We start from the raw sequence: 16,936 nt of genomic DNA, 5'->3' as shown, positions 1-16,936 counted from the left end.
AACTCAATGTAGTTTGATTATCTGATTATCATCGATTGAATTATGTTATCTAAGAAACTTTACATGAACTAGTTTTCCGTTGTTCCGAAAATATCGAAATATATGTGAAAGCATAATTTTATATTGTACTCTACTGACACCAATATACGAGTCATCTAATTTAAAACAAATGATAATATTACTTTACAGACATGCTAATGTAGACTTCAAGTTTTAGGGTCGCAAAATCAAAATTTAAGTATCGAAATTATCATTTATAAAAAGTCAATTCATGTTTGCAGACGTATTAAATATAATATATAATATTATTGTCGTGAGAAAATACTAATGTTGGCACTTTAAATCAATAAGACACCATAAGAAAGCATAATATGGCACAAAGCAACGAAGCAATTTGGCCCCGTTATACAACAAACAAATAATGATCTAATAAAGACGGGAAGTAAAAAAGAAAAATGATTTATTTTTTCTAATAATGACACACATGCAAGATAGTTTTATTATAAATAAAAGCAAAGATTTTGAAGCGTTAAGACCAAATAAGTTTTATTTATACTAATATTTTTGTTTATTCTGTTAATAACTCAATCAATCGTTTGGACATATCTACTTTCAAACTGTGAAGGCATTGAATAATTGGAACAAAATATGGCAAAAACAAATGTATGTATATTCAGATAAATCAGTAAAAAAATCATAACTTTGTAATTTATGCAGCAGACTGGTAATAAACGTCCAGAACAGTAAAATTGAAAATAACTTACATGTATTCGTTGTTAAACACATACTTCTGTCTTATTTTATAGAGATGAAAAACATTTTCGTAAATTATAACAATGTGTCTTGAAGATTTTATATATCACTGATAAAACTCAGTATTTTACTGATAAGCGCAAAATCAAATTACAGCATGGCGAATTTTTGCTATTTGGCCAGCGAAAAGCCCTTAAAAGTTTATAGATTCATATACTGAGGGCATATAATCTTACATTTTAATTGCATAGTTTGCTTTTGTCAAAATCAGGATAGAAAACAAACAGATCATATTGTGTAAACTGGCAGTAGTTTTCGGTTAAGTAGAAAAACGTTGGATACACGTTTGACAGTGTTGTCAGCCAAATAGGCATCATAATTGTCACCCGTGATTCTTTTTTATAATTGAAAAGAATAAGAATACTTATGTATTTAAAACAAAAACGGATCTAAATCTTGCTTGTTTGTATGTTTGTTTGGTTTATATGGCGCAACAAAACATTTTAGGTCATATGGTGCCGGAACAGGAACTTTGATTTTGGCTATCCTCAGGTGTTAAAAAAATAGTAAATTAAATTTGATTTACATGAAGGTTTTGTTAAACTTACAGTGATCCAATACTAGTTAGTATTCAAGTTAGCCATAGATGATGATTTAATGATGTGTTTCTATATATACAAAGATTCATTAAAATATTGTCAAAATATACACAAATATCTCTTCCAATTCCGCGTTACGTAACACATGTTTAAAAAAAACATAAAAATGATGACAATTTCCGTGCTTTGTCTACATCAAAAACTTTTTTCGTTTACATACAAATGTTCCCCCTCTTTCATTGAAAATCTAATATACAATTGTTATCCTTTATCCTTTACATGTGGTTTTCCATTCATTGTTGACTTTGAGTCGCTTGGCGGTTTTTTATCCGTTGGACTCGGCTTGTCTTTGGCGTCATTTTTTGCATTGTCTTTAGAAGCGTTATTAGCTTTCTCTGGGTCCTTACCCGATGGTCTCACTTTTGCTTTCTTGTTTACCACACACACAACTGTTACCACGATAATAATAATCAGTCCGACAATTCCAGCAACAATACCACCAATCAACGCAGCATCTAAATTTGAGAATTTGAATGAACAGCATCATTGAATTGTAATATAGTAGATAGGATTTGAAGACATGTACTATGAACCTCATGCGAGTCTCAAAAACATATAAACAAAATAAATATTTGTATGCGTTCTCTTGTCGATTACATAAAAAAACTAATATACATGTTTGACTGACTGGCTGACCGACTGACTGACTGTATTACGTCAAATGTACATATTTTATATCATTTAATGTCTAAATATACCATAAAGTGTACATACCTACAGATGATCCACCAGTCATAGCACTCATCGTGCCATTTGAGGGGTCCTTAAATGATAATGTCGTAAATGTTAAGTATGAATTCTTTTTCACATATAAAAGAAATAATATTTTGGCTTGTTAATTCTTAAATAATAAAAATCATTGATTTATTATAACAATTTGAACGCGTTATTTTTATTTTTGTTTGTTTGTTCTGTATATTCGGGTGTTACCCCAATTTTAATAGATTTTCGGTTATAATATGGCGGCCAGATCACATAATCCGCTGAAGTTCCTGGATAACTAACCAGCAATAACCATTTTCTTCGCACATGACTGACAACTTATACCACGTGATTTTTGACAGAAAAAAAGACCGTTCAAAGTCCGAAGTCGCTTCATCCGTTTACCTTATCATTGACAACAATGTATAGCAGGATATTTCTATTATAAGATATATGAAAAATTGTTATATTAAGTTTTAATTTAAGTGCAACATATCGTTTGACTTTGTAATCGAATTGTTGCTATTTTGTTATATTACAATGAATCTAATGACATTTTCTCTTACATTCATCATATTGTTATATTTACGTAGAAATGTCTGTCGCAAATTAGTAAATTTAAGATACACAACCATCCCTCTGTTATTACTTACCTGGTCCGTAGAGAGGTCAGGTTTGGCGGTTGTTTTATCATTTTTGTCTGTATTTTTGTCTGTTGCAACAGGGGCAACAGATGTTTCAGTGATTTTAGTTTCTTTTGTAGTTTTCACATCGGTGGTAGTTTTATCAGTTATTGTAGTTTTTACCTTTGGACTTGTCTTAGAGGTCTTAGCCTTCGTGGTAGTGGGCGTTGTGTTGGGGTCGCCAACGTAGTCGATCTGGACCTGTAGAGACCCGGTGCCTTCGGCTCCACAATGATCAGTTACCTTGAAGTCAAGTGTGACTGTTTGTCCGCCTACTGGAACAGTTATCGTCGATTGCACTATGACATCTCCTGGGGTTCGTAAATGGATGTTTAATAAACATTTATAGAAACATGTTTTTATTATCAACAGATAACTGAACATGCAGTTTATTGCGAATAAGAGCATTTTGAGAATTAAACAATTGAAAACAAAATGTATGTACGGTTTTTAAGCGGGAAGGGGTTGGGACATTTATATTTATTTATTCATTTATTTATGCATTTATTTAATTATTTATTTATTATGACTATTTTGAAAATAAAAAGGCGTTCTCTTGCGTTAACGGTTGTTTTCTTTTGTGATTATTTTAAACAAGTCCTGGTAAAATATAATCAAATTTTATCTCCACGGAAAAATTCTTTTATGACAATTTCTATCAAGAGCTTTCCTTACAGATTTAAGATTGTCTATATGTTAGCTTCAGGCAGGCTTTTGATGAATGTTTCATTGAAATTCCTAATCGAATTCGCAGTCGCAATTGAAATGCTCTTTTTCTATAGACGGTGTTTTATATGAGTTTCTACAATATCAAAATATTTTAATATAGATACACTTTAAATATTGAAAGGAAATAAAATTATTCTAACATCCAAAAGCTGGGAAGATCCAATTGGCAGGCTAAAATTTTACATGAAGTGCACATAAATAGAGATAGTACCTGTCTGGGTATTGAACATAAAGAAATCATTTTTAGTAGTCATTTCCATCTTTAAATCTGCCACATCAGCTGGATCCGCGTCATCTACCTTTACCGTATAAATTGTAGTCCCCACGTTGATATCCATGCTGATTTTCTTATCCGGCATTGGATCAAATTTTGGAGCTGTGTCTGGAAAATGTATAACATGTATTTGCATTTAATACAAATATACCAACTGTGTACGTGTATGACTTGGCATACTCATGACTCGATCCTATTCTTAGAGAGCTTAGTGGTTCTGCCTAAACAGATCATCCCCCGTTTTTTAGCGATCATTCAAACGGAAAGTCATGAAGTCATATAATGCATATACATTCATAATGTATATGCATTATATCCTTTTTTACTGATATCTCATTTTGCAAAGATTATAGCTTGAATTGATTATTGTCTTCAAAATATTAAACAAAATAGCTAATAACAAAATGATAATGAAAATGGTTTTACCTACGTACTATAGCCACAACGTTAGGTCATGCATACACTTTAAAACTGTGCGATTTTCTCTAATAGTAAAAATATATTTACTTGGTGCTAATGTCGCCTGAATTCCGTACGTTCTTGACCCTTGGTCAAGACCTCCGCTAAAATCTACAGAGTCTCCGACTTTGAGATTATCATCGTGGGCAACTTTCCATATACCGTCATATGAAGTCCCGTCGGTATACTCAATCAGTGAGTCCCCGGGAGCGTACCTTGAGAGCAAAACAAAAACAAGTATAAAGTTGACACCAATATTAACATTTCACTTCAAGAATTATTACTCACACACTGCCACGTATACTTCAATATCATTTAAGAACTATGATGATACACACAACAAAACATTTAATTCAATTACCGTATTCTAGATCTTTATACTTAACTAACTAATCATCTAAAATAAATATAAACGTTTATTATAAAAGAGTTACGGTTATAAATACAATTGTATCGTTCGTTTATGCAACAAACCATTTTGACAGTATTCCATAACATGTACGATTGTGAGACTTTCAGAAACATCGATTTTCATTATAGACTCTAGTTTGTTTGTTTGTTTGTTTGTTTGTTTGTTTGTTTGTTTGTTTTCGAGTTTTCTTTCTTCTCTTTTGGTTTTTTTTTTTTTTTTTTTGTTTTTAAGTCATTTACATATATCCACATATTTTTATTCATTTTTTTAATCTTAATAATCATGTTAAGGTTTAATGCAATATTTAAGCATTTGAATTTTTCATATAGAATTTTAATGTTACTTTTGAAGCCATATATCATGTTATCTATTATTTTACTTACCAACCAATGACGTCATCTTCTTCAGTAGACAAACGTTCTTTATCTGGGACATCAAAGGTTACAAAGCCACTTTTTCTATTTTTATCTGTACAGAAATAAAAACATAATAACATATGATCTATTATACATCATGTTGTGGGAATAATAAGGAAAAATGTCTAGTTTCATAACGGGTATTTATTTAAACAATTCATTAAAGTATTTACATTTATTTTTAAGGTTTAACTTATTTAATGCCTAATGCACGTGTGACATTAGAATCTCGTTATATTTTGTATATAATTGTATTGATACATCATATTTGCCTTAAAATTGTTGCGTTTTTTTATCTCTACTTTCGGTTTGCTACCACTTTGTAGTTGTTATATATTACACGTTATAAAATCACTGCTAATCTTGCAAAAATGATTGAAAGTACTGTATCTGAAATGCATTTTGAATTTTGATCATAGATAATTAATCTAAAATATTTGAAATAACGGATACAGGATTTTATTTCAATTATATATAATTATATTGGAACACACAAATTTACAAAACCCCAGGTCTTGAAATTTAAAGTACATTTTCGTCAATACTTTATAATGCGACGGCAATAAAACTTATTCTTCCCGTGCGGAACAACATTCTTTATTGGTGGCAACGTTTGATATTGAATTGACATTTTAATGGTACATCATCTAACATCATTACTTTCTTTATACATTTCAATGATTTGATGTAGTGGACACACGAGCATTTTTCCGGGGCAATACTTGATCGCTTAGATACAACTGGGCGATACAGTAAGAACGGCAATAACATTAATGTGGGAAAGAAAATAAGGAATAGCCTAAACAATTCAATGAATTTCATTTCATTTTAAGTGAATATTTAAAGTGTCGGGGTTAAGTATAATCATGCTGTCGGTAATTGATGATGAAGTATTCATTTCAAGCAACTTGAGAAAAAAAGCAAACTCTTTCATCTTAAGTAAAAATTTTAGATAATCATTTTTTGATAGGAAAAATAACTAGTGTAATGTATAATAATCCCATTGAGAGAGTGGATGTGCTTCATATTTTATATAATGAAATAATATTAATATCAATATATTTTTACAAAGTAATGAAAAGTGTATCGAGGTGCATCTTTACAAAATAGATTTATTTATTTATAAATTTATTTATTTATTTTTATATTTATTTATTTATTTTATTATTTAATTATTTATTTATTATTTTCTAAATTTATGTTATTTTTTTTTATTTTACTTCATTACATAAAAGAAATTAATGAGTATATTACGAATTAAGATTAATATTCCATTTAAATTCATTACATAAAATAAAAATTTGAGTAAACCTGTATTAAGAAGTAAGATAAATTTATTGAACTAGCTGGATGAAATTATGTGATGAGAGCCTATTTTTTCAACCATTTCAATAAATTGAATAAAAAAGAAGCCTTACAAATACATCATTCAACTTAGCACAAACATTAAGATACTGTTTACAGAGAGACTAGAAGAATTGCCGCGCTTATAGTGCAACGTTCACAACAACAATCACTGTAATAAGAAGCCAAGTCACAATAGTTACAATATGCAAACTCACACTAAATATTATTTTCAATACGCTAAATAACGTCTTTACGCTTTGTATGAATAACGCAAATGACGTCACGTTAAAAATGCACGACCGTGCAATACTATTTCAAGCAGAATTGGTATGCAGTAAATCCCAAAATCAATTTATGAACTTACTTGTTACGGTGTATTCATTGAACCCAATTAGTTTGAATATTTTGCCTTTTTTGTCGACAGGTCGCCATATTTGTAGCTCTATTTTACCGTTGTCACCAATGGAAAAATCCCATCTTTTCACCGTACCACAACAATCAAACCTGTACAAGTCACCATATACTACGTAACCATATCCTGTTAAAACAAGAGAAGTAAATAATATAGATATATGTATGGATGGATGGATGGATGGATGACACCACAGACAGATTAATTAAAGAGCATACAAATTTATTTTACCATACATACCAAAACTGGGGATGACATAAAACTTGGAAATGCATTTCTTCCTATTTCCACGGTAGACCCTTTGTTAAAATTCAAGTTCAACAACACGATGTAAACATTAATCAAAACGACTTATTTTAAGTATGCTACCAGCTTTAATTATTGATATCAGGAAGAGAGTTATAAATATTGGCGGTGCCAAATAGTTAGTGATTGCTTCATTAATGAAATATAATGTAACTTTTCTTTTGTTTTGGATTTATTGGACAATATGTGTTGGTTTTGTAATTTGTCCTCTGATTGTTAGTGCATATTGTCATATGTTGGTGTCACAGTAGTTTTCTTAAAATGAAAACTGATCACGGTTAATTCAATAAATGAATTAGGACTTTTATACGTATTTACAGTTAATTATCATTCATAGTTAATTATAATATTCATAAACACTATATGACGTAATGTCTATCTATACCTTTGTCAGCGTCAAAAGCTTTGTCAAATGAATGTGGATCATCGGGACCGGCTGTGCTGTCGTCAGTACAAGCTGAAATGAAATCAGTGTTAACAATTGTAAAATCATCTTAAATATGCTGTGGTCAAACTCATATAAGGGCTTACAATGTACAAGTAAATTAAAAAGTCGATATCCGGACGCAGTTGAATACTGCAAGTTTGTTATGGCGCTTCTCGTTGGATAACCATGGCGTTGATATAAGCTATATACACGGCTGTTGTGAAATAAGGTAATTTCATGTTTTCCTTTAAAACAAAAGTTTGCTATATAATAAATTCGTTAATAAAGATTCCTAACTGATATTTTGGCCGTTAATAAACGTTTGTTTCTATTATTATAATGTATCCAATATAACCATACAAATATCCGTTAATAGAGAGGAATTTAACCTGTCAAAATATTCATAACTACAAAAGTAATACTAGTAGTTTAGACATATGAAGATGGGGTTTAAGCAACCCGCTTTACTAGAGATAAATTATAATAAAACATATACATTTCGCTGTTACTGTAAAATTCCAATAATTTGTACATAATTAAGTTTCAATAGAACTTTTATGACTTTGATCAACTATGGTATATTTATTTGATAAAAAATTATTGTTAATACTTAATAATTGCTGGCGTTTGATCCCAAATTACAAATAAAGCAGTACGCCTTTAAATACAAATTACGCTTAAAGCAGCACGTCTTCAATTACAAATTACGCTTAAAGTAGCCCGCCTATGATTGCAATTTACGCTTAAAGCAGCACACCTTCATATGAATAAAATTGATCTTCCAGAAATAAACTTTATACAAGTCATTTATAGTTTAAAAAGTGTTAACGCATTCAGGTGAGAGATACAATTTTTTGTGTGCAAAAATTGATATAATTATCAACACCGCCAATTAACCCCGTCACTAACAGATTAAGAGAAACATCTCCAAACGTTTAGTATTTTAGGGAATTTTTGTTGAAATTAAGCCTTATATCACGTAGAAGTGCAAATTCGGTAACATGAGTTTATTTCAAATTTCGTAACAACTAATACATATATACAGGCATGCTGCTTTAAAATTAAATAACAGAATTGAATAGAATCATAATTTATGACAAATTTTCGTGCATGATTTACGCTGAAATGAATTTAAACATGGAAAATTATCTAAAAACAATAAAGGCAGCCATCATCACAACCTCATTTTGATTAAGCAGTACATAATTTTTGTCTGAATAAAACGTTATAGCAAATTACATGTCATTGTCGCAAGTAAAAAAAAACAACAGAAACGAGTTTTCAGAACAGAATTAGGCCATAAAGATTTTTCATATAAGAATTCATAATAAAATGCTGAAATATAATATTAAAAAGTTATGTAATTCTTATCTGGATGGGGAAATAACGACATATAACACATATATCTTTTACATGTGGTATTAATCAACAGTTCAAGTTAATCCAATTTTGGTCAAATGCAGAAATACAGCAGAAATGATGTTTAAAAATATCAAAGCATCTTTTTAATATGTCAAAGTCATAGTTCGCTTTCAGTATTAACAGTTATAGCAACAATGTTAAAAAATTGATATAAAATAACACTCATTTACTTTATCATATTTCTCCGTTCATACATAAATATCGAAGACGCATTTTAATTTAAAATAGATTTTGTGTTACTTCTGTAAGATTGACGATTTTAAAAACAAAAAAGAGTTCTGTCTGTTATTCTGTTAAAGGGGGTGCTTTTTTCAGTTGGCGTTTCAATCAATTTCTTTTCAACGAAAATGCTCTCAACTCATCTGTTAATCAACACATGGTAAATGTGGTTAAATGTACCGAGATATTTGTTCAACGAAATCGTAACTTTACCTGTTCACATTCCTATATTTCAGACACTTATTAAATGACATTTTCATTAAGAAAATTTAAACGTTTAAGTTATCTTAAAATATATATAATAAACAAAAATTGGAAAGATAGAAGCTTAGGTGCATTTTCACTAACAGCTGTTATGAATATTTTAAAGCCATTTTGAGCAAATATTACTGTACTAAGCATATTATTTGTTAAAATAAAAGAAAATAATACACTTTGACCACATACAAATGTATAACTGCGTATATGGTTGATCTCAAATATAAAAACATAAGAATTGTGATTTTTACAAAAATCAAAATATTGTTAACAGGCACATAAAACTTTGGTAAGGACCACGGTCCTAAGATAAGCATTTGTGTAGTCCAAAGTTTTGTATGAAAAAAAGCAAAACTACTTCAAATGCGTGCCATTATTCACCTTTATTAATTTCATGACATCATACATGAGTATTTTAAAGCTTGAATACTATTATGTAAGAAAATTCTTATAGCAGTATAAAATTGTTAAATTTTTCACGTTTGAAGACACGGCTTCGTAAAAGCGAAAAATGTGTTTCCGATGTAAAATAAGGTATATAAGATAATTATTGAACAAGCATATTCTGATGGCATGTTATCTAATTTAAAATAATCTAAGGAATATGATATATATATGTCCATCGGGGAAAATTTTTAATCTGTTCTGAATAAGAAACCAACATTTTATCATAAACGTTCTGGTTATGATAATATAAGAAAATATAATAATGATTTTAATTGAAATACTTACAATTACCCTGAGCAAACGTCGTCTTGGTAAACAGAATAAAAACGAATAAAATGTCCAAATATCTCCGAAATCTCATGATGTACCAAGCGGAAATATATGCCAGTACTCGAACGACATTTGTGAGGCTGTGACGAGCTGCAAGTGCGGTAATGTTGTAACGCAATTACAAACTGGGGGAGAGTATAAAACGATCAGCAAAACCAGACCTTAGAGCTTTACAACCACAAATCTACATAATCTACAATCATTAAGTACTTAAAACAACCGTTCTTTCAGATCTAAGGTAAAAGAATTTTAGATAAACAACAGTACGGTCAAGACAATAAGTTGGCGACGATCGAAATACGCGAACTTAGTAGAACAGTAAGCAATAATTGTTGCTACGATCGCGGTAAACATCATCATCTATAACAACACCATTTCCATGATGAGGAATTTCACGTACTTTAATAGTAATAAAAGTTACATTAGAAACTAGCCGTACGGAGATTTCATCAGAGTTTCACAAAGAATTCAAAGGTTACCATGAACAATAAAACGTGTAACATTGCCGGGATTTTCTTAATTACCATGAAAAAGCAACAATATATCCGGCTATGTTAGAGCTTAACTACTGTTGTCAACGAGTCATAGGCAATATAGATCAGTAGAACAATTGTTATAAGTAATGGATCAAGTTGGGGAAAAACTTTCCAGTTTAATTCTAAATGTCTGTATTGATATGAATAATTCACGTTTAACTTTTCGAAATAAGATTATTGAAAATAAGACAGTAAAATAAATGTTTACATACATTGAACAGAAACAATTTTCATATTATAAAATCTCAGGAAAGAAAATGTTTTAAGTTTCAAGAAAAGCAATACAATTTTTTTTACGTTTTTGACCTGTTAAATATGCATACATAAAAGGTTTTGAACGCTAGATATAGAAATGAAATACAATGTATCTTTCTTAAATTTATTCTTTTTTTTTTTTTCTTTTATTTATTTATTTATTTTTTTTTTTTTTTTTGAATATCCGATGTAACATCGGTAATTTCGGCCAACTTTCCGAGAATTTATCCTGAATGAGCGTTTAAATGGTTGTAAACTCATATTTGCAACGGAAGCTCTGTGGTTAAAGTATTCGTGTTAAATGTATCGGGTCTACTTATCGAAGAAAAAAAAAGATTGTTTTTAAATGTTTCCTCCTTGTGTAATTATTCAAGATACGTGAAGAATAAAATTAATGGAAATTCACCGGATTTATGGCAACATAATTCAGCTCAAAATATATCAATCATTTCAAACGGATACATATTTACGGAAGATTAATGGGTCTATTCAGGTCGATCGCACGAAGGAGCTCGTTTGTTATCTTCCATCTGTGAAGTTGGAAAGTTCCACATAAACTTTCACAGTCTCGTTCTGTTTAAAAAGCAAAACAAACAAAGGAGCTGTGAAAAGTCATGATATATGTCCTCGACTCTCAAAAGCATAAGTACAATAATCTATTGACCTATAACGTGTACAGAAGCGTGAAATTGAATATATAGACTAAGTACATAAAACATAAAAAAGTAAAAAATTAGGTTATTGGTGTTCACTTTTCTGAATCCTAAGACTAAAAATGAATACTTTGATAATGAACAGATACAGTACTGGTAAACTGCTGGTAACTGCTGTACAGCCTGCAAAGAACGATGCGGTGGCTAAAATGTGCTCTGGTAAGTTTAATGTGGCTTACTAACATGAAAAATGAAAAGTGAAAACACACCTACACAACAACCAACCTCTGAACAGATACATATTTTTTTGAATTATCAACAATTGCAATATAGTTTAAATGCTTTGCGTTTTACTCGTGAAAAGTTGCTTGTGATGGTTGCTTGTGATGCTAAATTAGTATGACCTTACCTACCGTGGTCCTAAAATTTGTCGTGACTTTCATTGAATTAAAACGTGTGGTTGGCTGTATGATGACTTGGTTAAAAATGATAAAATGAATTAAGTACGACATAACCTAAATTTTGTGAAAGCAGATTATATACTAGTATTAATTTCTTTGAATTTGAATTTTTGGTCTTATGTTGCAACGGTGTTTTATGGGAAAAATAAAACAAAATAAAAGAAATCTCAATGGCCTAAGGCACTGGAAGTTATAGAATTACATTGTATGGTTCCCCATATATCCCGTTGAATTAACAATTTACTTAATTTAAAAAAAATACAAAATGAACGATGCATACATATAATGTATTAATTACACACATATTTTCTTTTTGATTACCACGTAGCAGCTTTACCTAATAGAAAACCACATAATAATAGATAATAATGAATATAGATTGTGCATATTAGAATAAATAAAATTCACGGATATTCAAAAAGGTGATGTTGATGGTGGTAGTTTACCCTCCAAATCTTGGCCAATCTTAATTAACCAGAGCAGAGTCCAGCCATCGCACTGTTCCGTGGCAGGCGGACAAGATGTTTATTTGTACATTTTTGCAAAGAACTGATAACATCTGTACATGCAAGAGCAGATATATCGTGTGCATGATCAACAACGAAGTTGTTGGATGTAGCATGAACATTTACATCAATACTTTACAGTTGAATGAAACCTTTCCGAAAAATGATATTTTGATTTACACTACCCTTCTTTTTAGCATTCGTTTTGATAAAATATATCCCATTTAAATAAAACATATGATAACGCATATCTTTAGCACAGCATTTGACAATGTTGAAAACGATTTTTGTTCCGACAACTTTAACGATAATATAAAAACATACTCGATACGTGAAAATTGCAATTACCGCGAATCCGATGAGTTTATATGGCGCCTTTCTAGCTTAACTCGTGGCGGAAGATCTGAGGTGTTCCTCCTTGCATTATTCTAGGCACAAACGAGCAACTGACGAAAACCACCCAGGTCCTGTAAGCTAGCTGTTTAGCTTCATCACACGAAAAAATCACAAGTCACTACTGGAATTCGAACCCACAGCGGTGAGGGAAAAGTGGTTTGAAGCCAGCGACCACTCTGGCGAAGATGACCCTACACCACTCCACTGACAAAATTTTAACAAGAAGCATAACGGTGTACGACATTGAATCCATGTACACTTTCTACTCACATACAATAAAACATGTATGGGGGGATTAGACACGCAATTCCTTACATAATGTTAAGAGGTTATAAACAAAGCATGTCAACAAATTAACATTTACGAAATTTATTTGGATTTTCATTTAAACTAACAAAAACCTGTTGCTTGGCGAGGTACAAAAAAAATAACATCAAAAATACCAGCATTAAGTAGTTTATAATTATTGAAAAGATACATGTTTACTATGTGTACAGTTATCAAAAATATAAATGGCATTTAACCCTCTCAATTGTAGGGTATCGATTTATTAAACGAATTTTCAAACAATATAAAATTAACTTTAATGTTTGTAAGGGCGTGCTTCTTGTTATTCAAATCAAGACAGTCGCAAATATGGTTCTGTCTTGTTTCATTCCTAAAATATTGATGAGTACGAATGAAATGGGTAGTTTTCTTTCAAACAAACCAAGAAAACGTATGCTGATTGTGTAATAACATGTAATGTATTTAAGTGTTCTCCATATGAAGAGGAACACTTTCATGCTAAATATATTGAAACAAATTTAAGGAGAAAGAAAGACAAAACATAAATATCTACAGGTTATACTTTAAAAGTATAATAACGTTTCTTGGTAGCAGTAACCTATCATTGCAGAACCACCATTGTTTACTGTATGTTACAGGGGCGTCCTTGGCCGAGTGGTTAAGGTCGTTGACTTCAAACCAATTGCCCCTCACCGCTGTGTGTTCGAATCCCGACAGGGACTTTGGAGTCTTTCACATGAGGAAGCTATCCAGCTAGCTTACGGAACGTCGGTGGTTCTCCTCAGGTGCCCAATGGTGCCTGAAATAATGCACGGAAGGGCACCTAGGTCTTCCTCCACCAGTAAAGCTGGGATGTCGCGATATGACTAATACTGTGTCGATGTGCAATTTGTATATCACAAATACAATATTTGCATTTTAATTAACAGTTTTGCTTGAAAAAAATGTAGTAACACAATTAATATATTAACATACGTATATGACAATGAAATGAATTACATGTATACATCATTAAATAAGTAGATGTCAACTATTTTGTCATCTATACAAAGTTATTCAAAAATGCAAAAGAAGTAACAAAACACTCAAAAGCCTTAGGCATTTAAAACATTCTTTCGATTTAAATAATTGTCAAACAATTTTATAGGTCAATGACAATTTACTTTTTATGCAAGTTATAACCCTTGTAATTTCATAAATACAAAACTTTCTCTTTCTTCTTCCTTTTGTTTGTTTGTTTAATTACAAAAGGAAAATCTACGTGTACCTATGAAAGGGTACATAGTGTTTGTCTTTTTCTGTCATTTTACACTTTTTCCCGACAGTATTTCAGTCATATAGGCGGATAGTTTCTTAACCATCGTTTCCGGAGAGTTATACCTGTACTAGACTACTTTCCTCCGTGCTAAACCATCAAAGCATCTCCCGGGATCGGACCAACGCATGAGATGTAACTGGATTAGAAGTCATCGACTCCAACCCCTCGACCACGGAGGCGATGATTTACAAGTAAAAATAAATTAATACTAGTAAAAAGATTTCTTTTAAAGAACATATTGCGTAGTAAGATCACGTGTAAGCAAAAATATAATAAAGATACAAACAAATCCAGGAATTAAACAAACAAAGCAATAAACATGTATAAGTTGAAGAAAAATAAGATAAAAAGCAATAATTTGTCATCTGCAACACAACCATACTTCTGCTGTAAAAGTTTATCAAACGTTACACAAAGACATACACGTAAAAGATGTTGATAAACTCATCAAATTAAACAGCAATAACATGATAACAAAACCTGTACGACTTTTGCAAAATATCTGAGTATAGTTGCCCACAATTTCAATGTGCAATATGTATTATGTCGATGGGAACGTTTTCAGATATAGAGTTAGAAGTCCATGGCAGTAACTGGTGCACCAATGTCACGTACATACTTTGAATCGTCACTGAAAATTGGTAAAAATAACAGCATTGATATGTCTATGATAAAGTTATATGAAAAGACATTCCAGATGAATTTTAATTTTAAGAAACATTTTGATTAGTTTCAATGTATGTTTACGAAGTGATAAAGTAAATGTCAGCATATACTAGTATTTTCATTATTTTATTTTCTTCAAAGTAATGTAATATATGTACATACATCATTGCTTGTAATGACTAGGAAATGTTTGTTAAATGTTTAGTTTTCCTAAACTAAAAATTTAAACAATTATATGTTCGTCTTTACCTATATAATTTTGAATCATCGGGCCTTGAAAACAAAGGACTGAACCTTTCAGCATCAATGGCCGCGATTGCTGGTCTTGAAAGCATTGCGTCTCCAGTTGTGAATTCGTACTTGTTTGTTTCATTAGTACCCCAAGGAAGATTCATTGCATTTGTAGCCAAAGAATTATTTTGGAAGAGCGATGGTGCATTGTTAACTTTCGTTGCCTTATTTGTGATACTTGTAGAATTTAATTTACGTTTTCTGCTGTTGGGTTTCGAAGGGTCAGATACATTATTCAGGTTGATTGTCGCTTCTAGAGGAATGTATTCGGCAGCAGGAGGTGGCTCGACAGTTACTCTTGGTGGAGCGTTGTAAGTAAAAGGCGAAGGAGGTCTTTCATCAGGCAGTGCTCGGTTCATCATTTCTGAACCTGGTCTATACCTAAAGTAAATATTCAATGTAAAATAAAGATACTCATAAATTTTGAAATACAGTTTCATTCAAATATATAATTTGGGGTTATATATTTTTGATTCAAAAGCTATTGTTTAAGCATTAGCCTTTCAATGGCACCTAAATCTAACCAGTTGAAGAGCGCAGATAAAGATTGGCACGCATCACCGTCTGATCGTTTCGGGCACTATTTGCTATTGGGGAGTTCTTAATTCAAAATTTTCCATAAAATACTTATAGTGTCACGACTGAGAAATTGACAAGTCAACTTGATATTTTAAACAAATTAAGGGAGATTCCAACATCCTGTGATGATACCCAGATTCTTTTGCGTAGTGAAATTTCACTCTTGATTATGCTAATATCATGTTCAAACACATCTGAGCCATTTGTAAAAACTCACAAGTAATATATATCTTAGTTTATAGTTTCAAATTTGACTTACGGATCTAGTTTATAGTTTAAAATTTGACTTACGGATCTGTATTTTCTTTAATAGTTTTATTTATAGCCCTTTTCATGTCCGTTACAGTTGTTCTATGTAGAAAATATGAAATAAATTATAATTAGATATAGATTTATCTAAATGTAATAAACAATGATTCGCAAAACTGTGAAAACTGCTTTAAGTCAATATGCAGTATTGATTATCTTCATGATCAATAAAAAAGCTTCGACATAAAAATGTATAAAGTACTGTATTAAATATCTATAATTACTTATTATTTAGTTGCGTTGTTACTTTTCAAAATAGCAAACAAAGTATCTTTTATTGTCCAAGACAATCAGATTATGCTGTAAGTGATTGTAGACTGCCGTCGTGAGTTAACGTTACATTCCTAAAAGGTTGAAAAGCATATCAATCTTTCTTTTTATCTTAAGATCTAATAAAATAAATTTAAAATATCTTTATTCATA

The 16,936-nt window shown here is 30.9% G+C and overlaps 2 protein-coding genes across 3 annotated transcripts in view; both read right to left on the bottom strand.

Annotated features, from left to right (window-relative positions):
* Positions 1–1,564: 1,564 nt before the first annotated feature.
* On the bottom strand, positions 1,565–10,435 carry LOC132744735 (uncharacterized). Its single transcript, XM_060733513.1, has 9 exons — positions 10,211–10,435; positions 7,538–7,609; positions 6,799–6,972; positions 5,055–5,139; positions 4,308–4,474; positions 3,738–3,908; positions 2,768–3,108; positions 2,127–2,175; positions 1,565–1,867 (listed from the first exon to the last, which is right to left on the bottom strand). Exons 1-9 carry the CDS (start codon positions 10,284–10,286, stop codon positions 1,614–1,616), a joined length of 1,389 nt encoding a protein of 462 aa, XP_060589496.1. The 5' UTR covers positions 10,287–10,435; the 3' UTR covers positions 1,565–1,613.
* A 2,805-nt stretch (positions 10,436–13,240) lies between these two features.
* The window catches only part of LOC132744737 (uncharacterized), a 91,572-nt gene continuing 87,876 nt past the window's right edge, over positions 13,241–16,936 (bottom strand). The window contains exons 34-36 of one of the 2 annotated variants that reach the window (XM_060733515.1): positions 16,496–16,555; positions 15,584–16,006; positions 13,241–15,299 (exon numbers count right to left, since the gene is read on the bottom strand). In XM_060733515.1, the coding sequence (XP_060589498.1) occupies positions 15,242–15,299; positions 15,584–16,006; positions 16,496–16,555 (541 nt within the window). In that variant the 3' untranslated portion in view covers positions 13,241–15,241. The remainder of the gene's footprint in view (positions 15,300–15,583; positions 16,007–16,495; positions 16,556–16,936) is intronic. The other variant, XM_060733516.1, reaches the window with a different exon arrangement.

Source organism: Ruditapes philippinarum, unplaced genomic scaffold (assembly GCF_026571515.1).
Source record: "Ruditapes philippinarum isolate M1 unplaced genomic scaffold, ASM2657151v2 ctg8836_1_1_1_1, whole genome shotgun sequence".
NCBI classification, from domain to species: domain Eukaryota; kingdom Metazoa; phylum Mollusca; class Bivalvia; order Venerida; family Veneridae; genus Ruditapes; species Ruditapes philippinarum.
This window is presented reverse-complemented; position numbering and strand designations above follow the sequence as displayed.

What these genes read in the sequence shown, in the direction of transcription:
- LOC132744735 (XM_060733513.1), bottom strand. Translation starts at nt 10,286, where the DNA reads ATGAGATTTCGGAGATATTTGGACATTTTATTCGTTTTTATTCTGTTT. An exon ending in CTGACCTCTCTACGGACCAG is followed by an intron (nt 2,176 to 2,767) that starts GTAAGTAATAAC and finishes TTATCATTTAAG; the next exon opens with GACCCCTCAAATGGCACGAT. An exon ending in GACTGGTGGATCATCTGTAG is followed by an intron (nt 1,868 to 2,126) that starts GTATGTACACTT and finishes TCTCAAATTTAG; the next exon opens with ATGCTGCGTTGATTGGTGGT.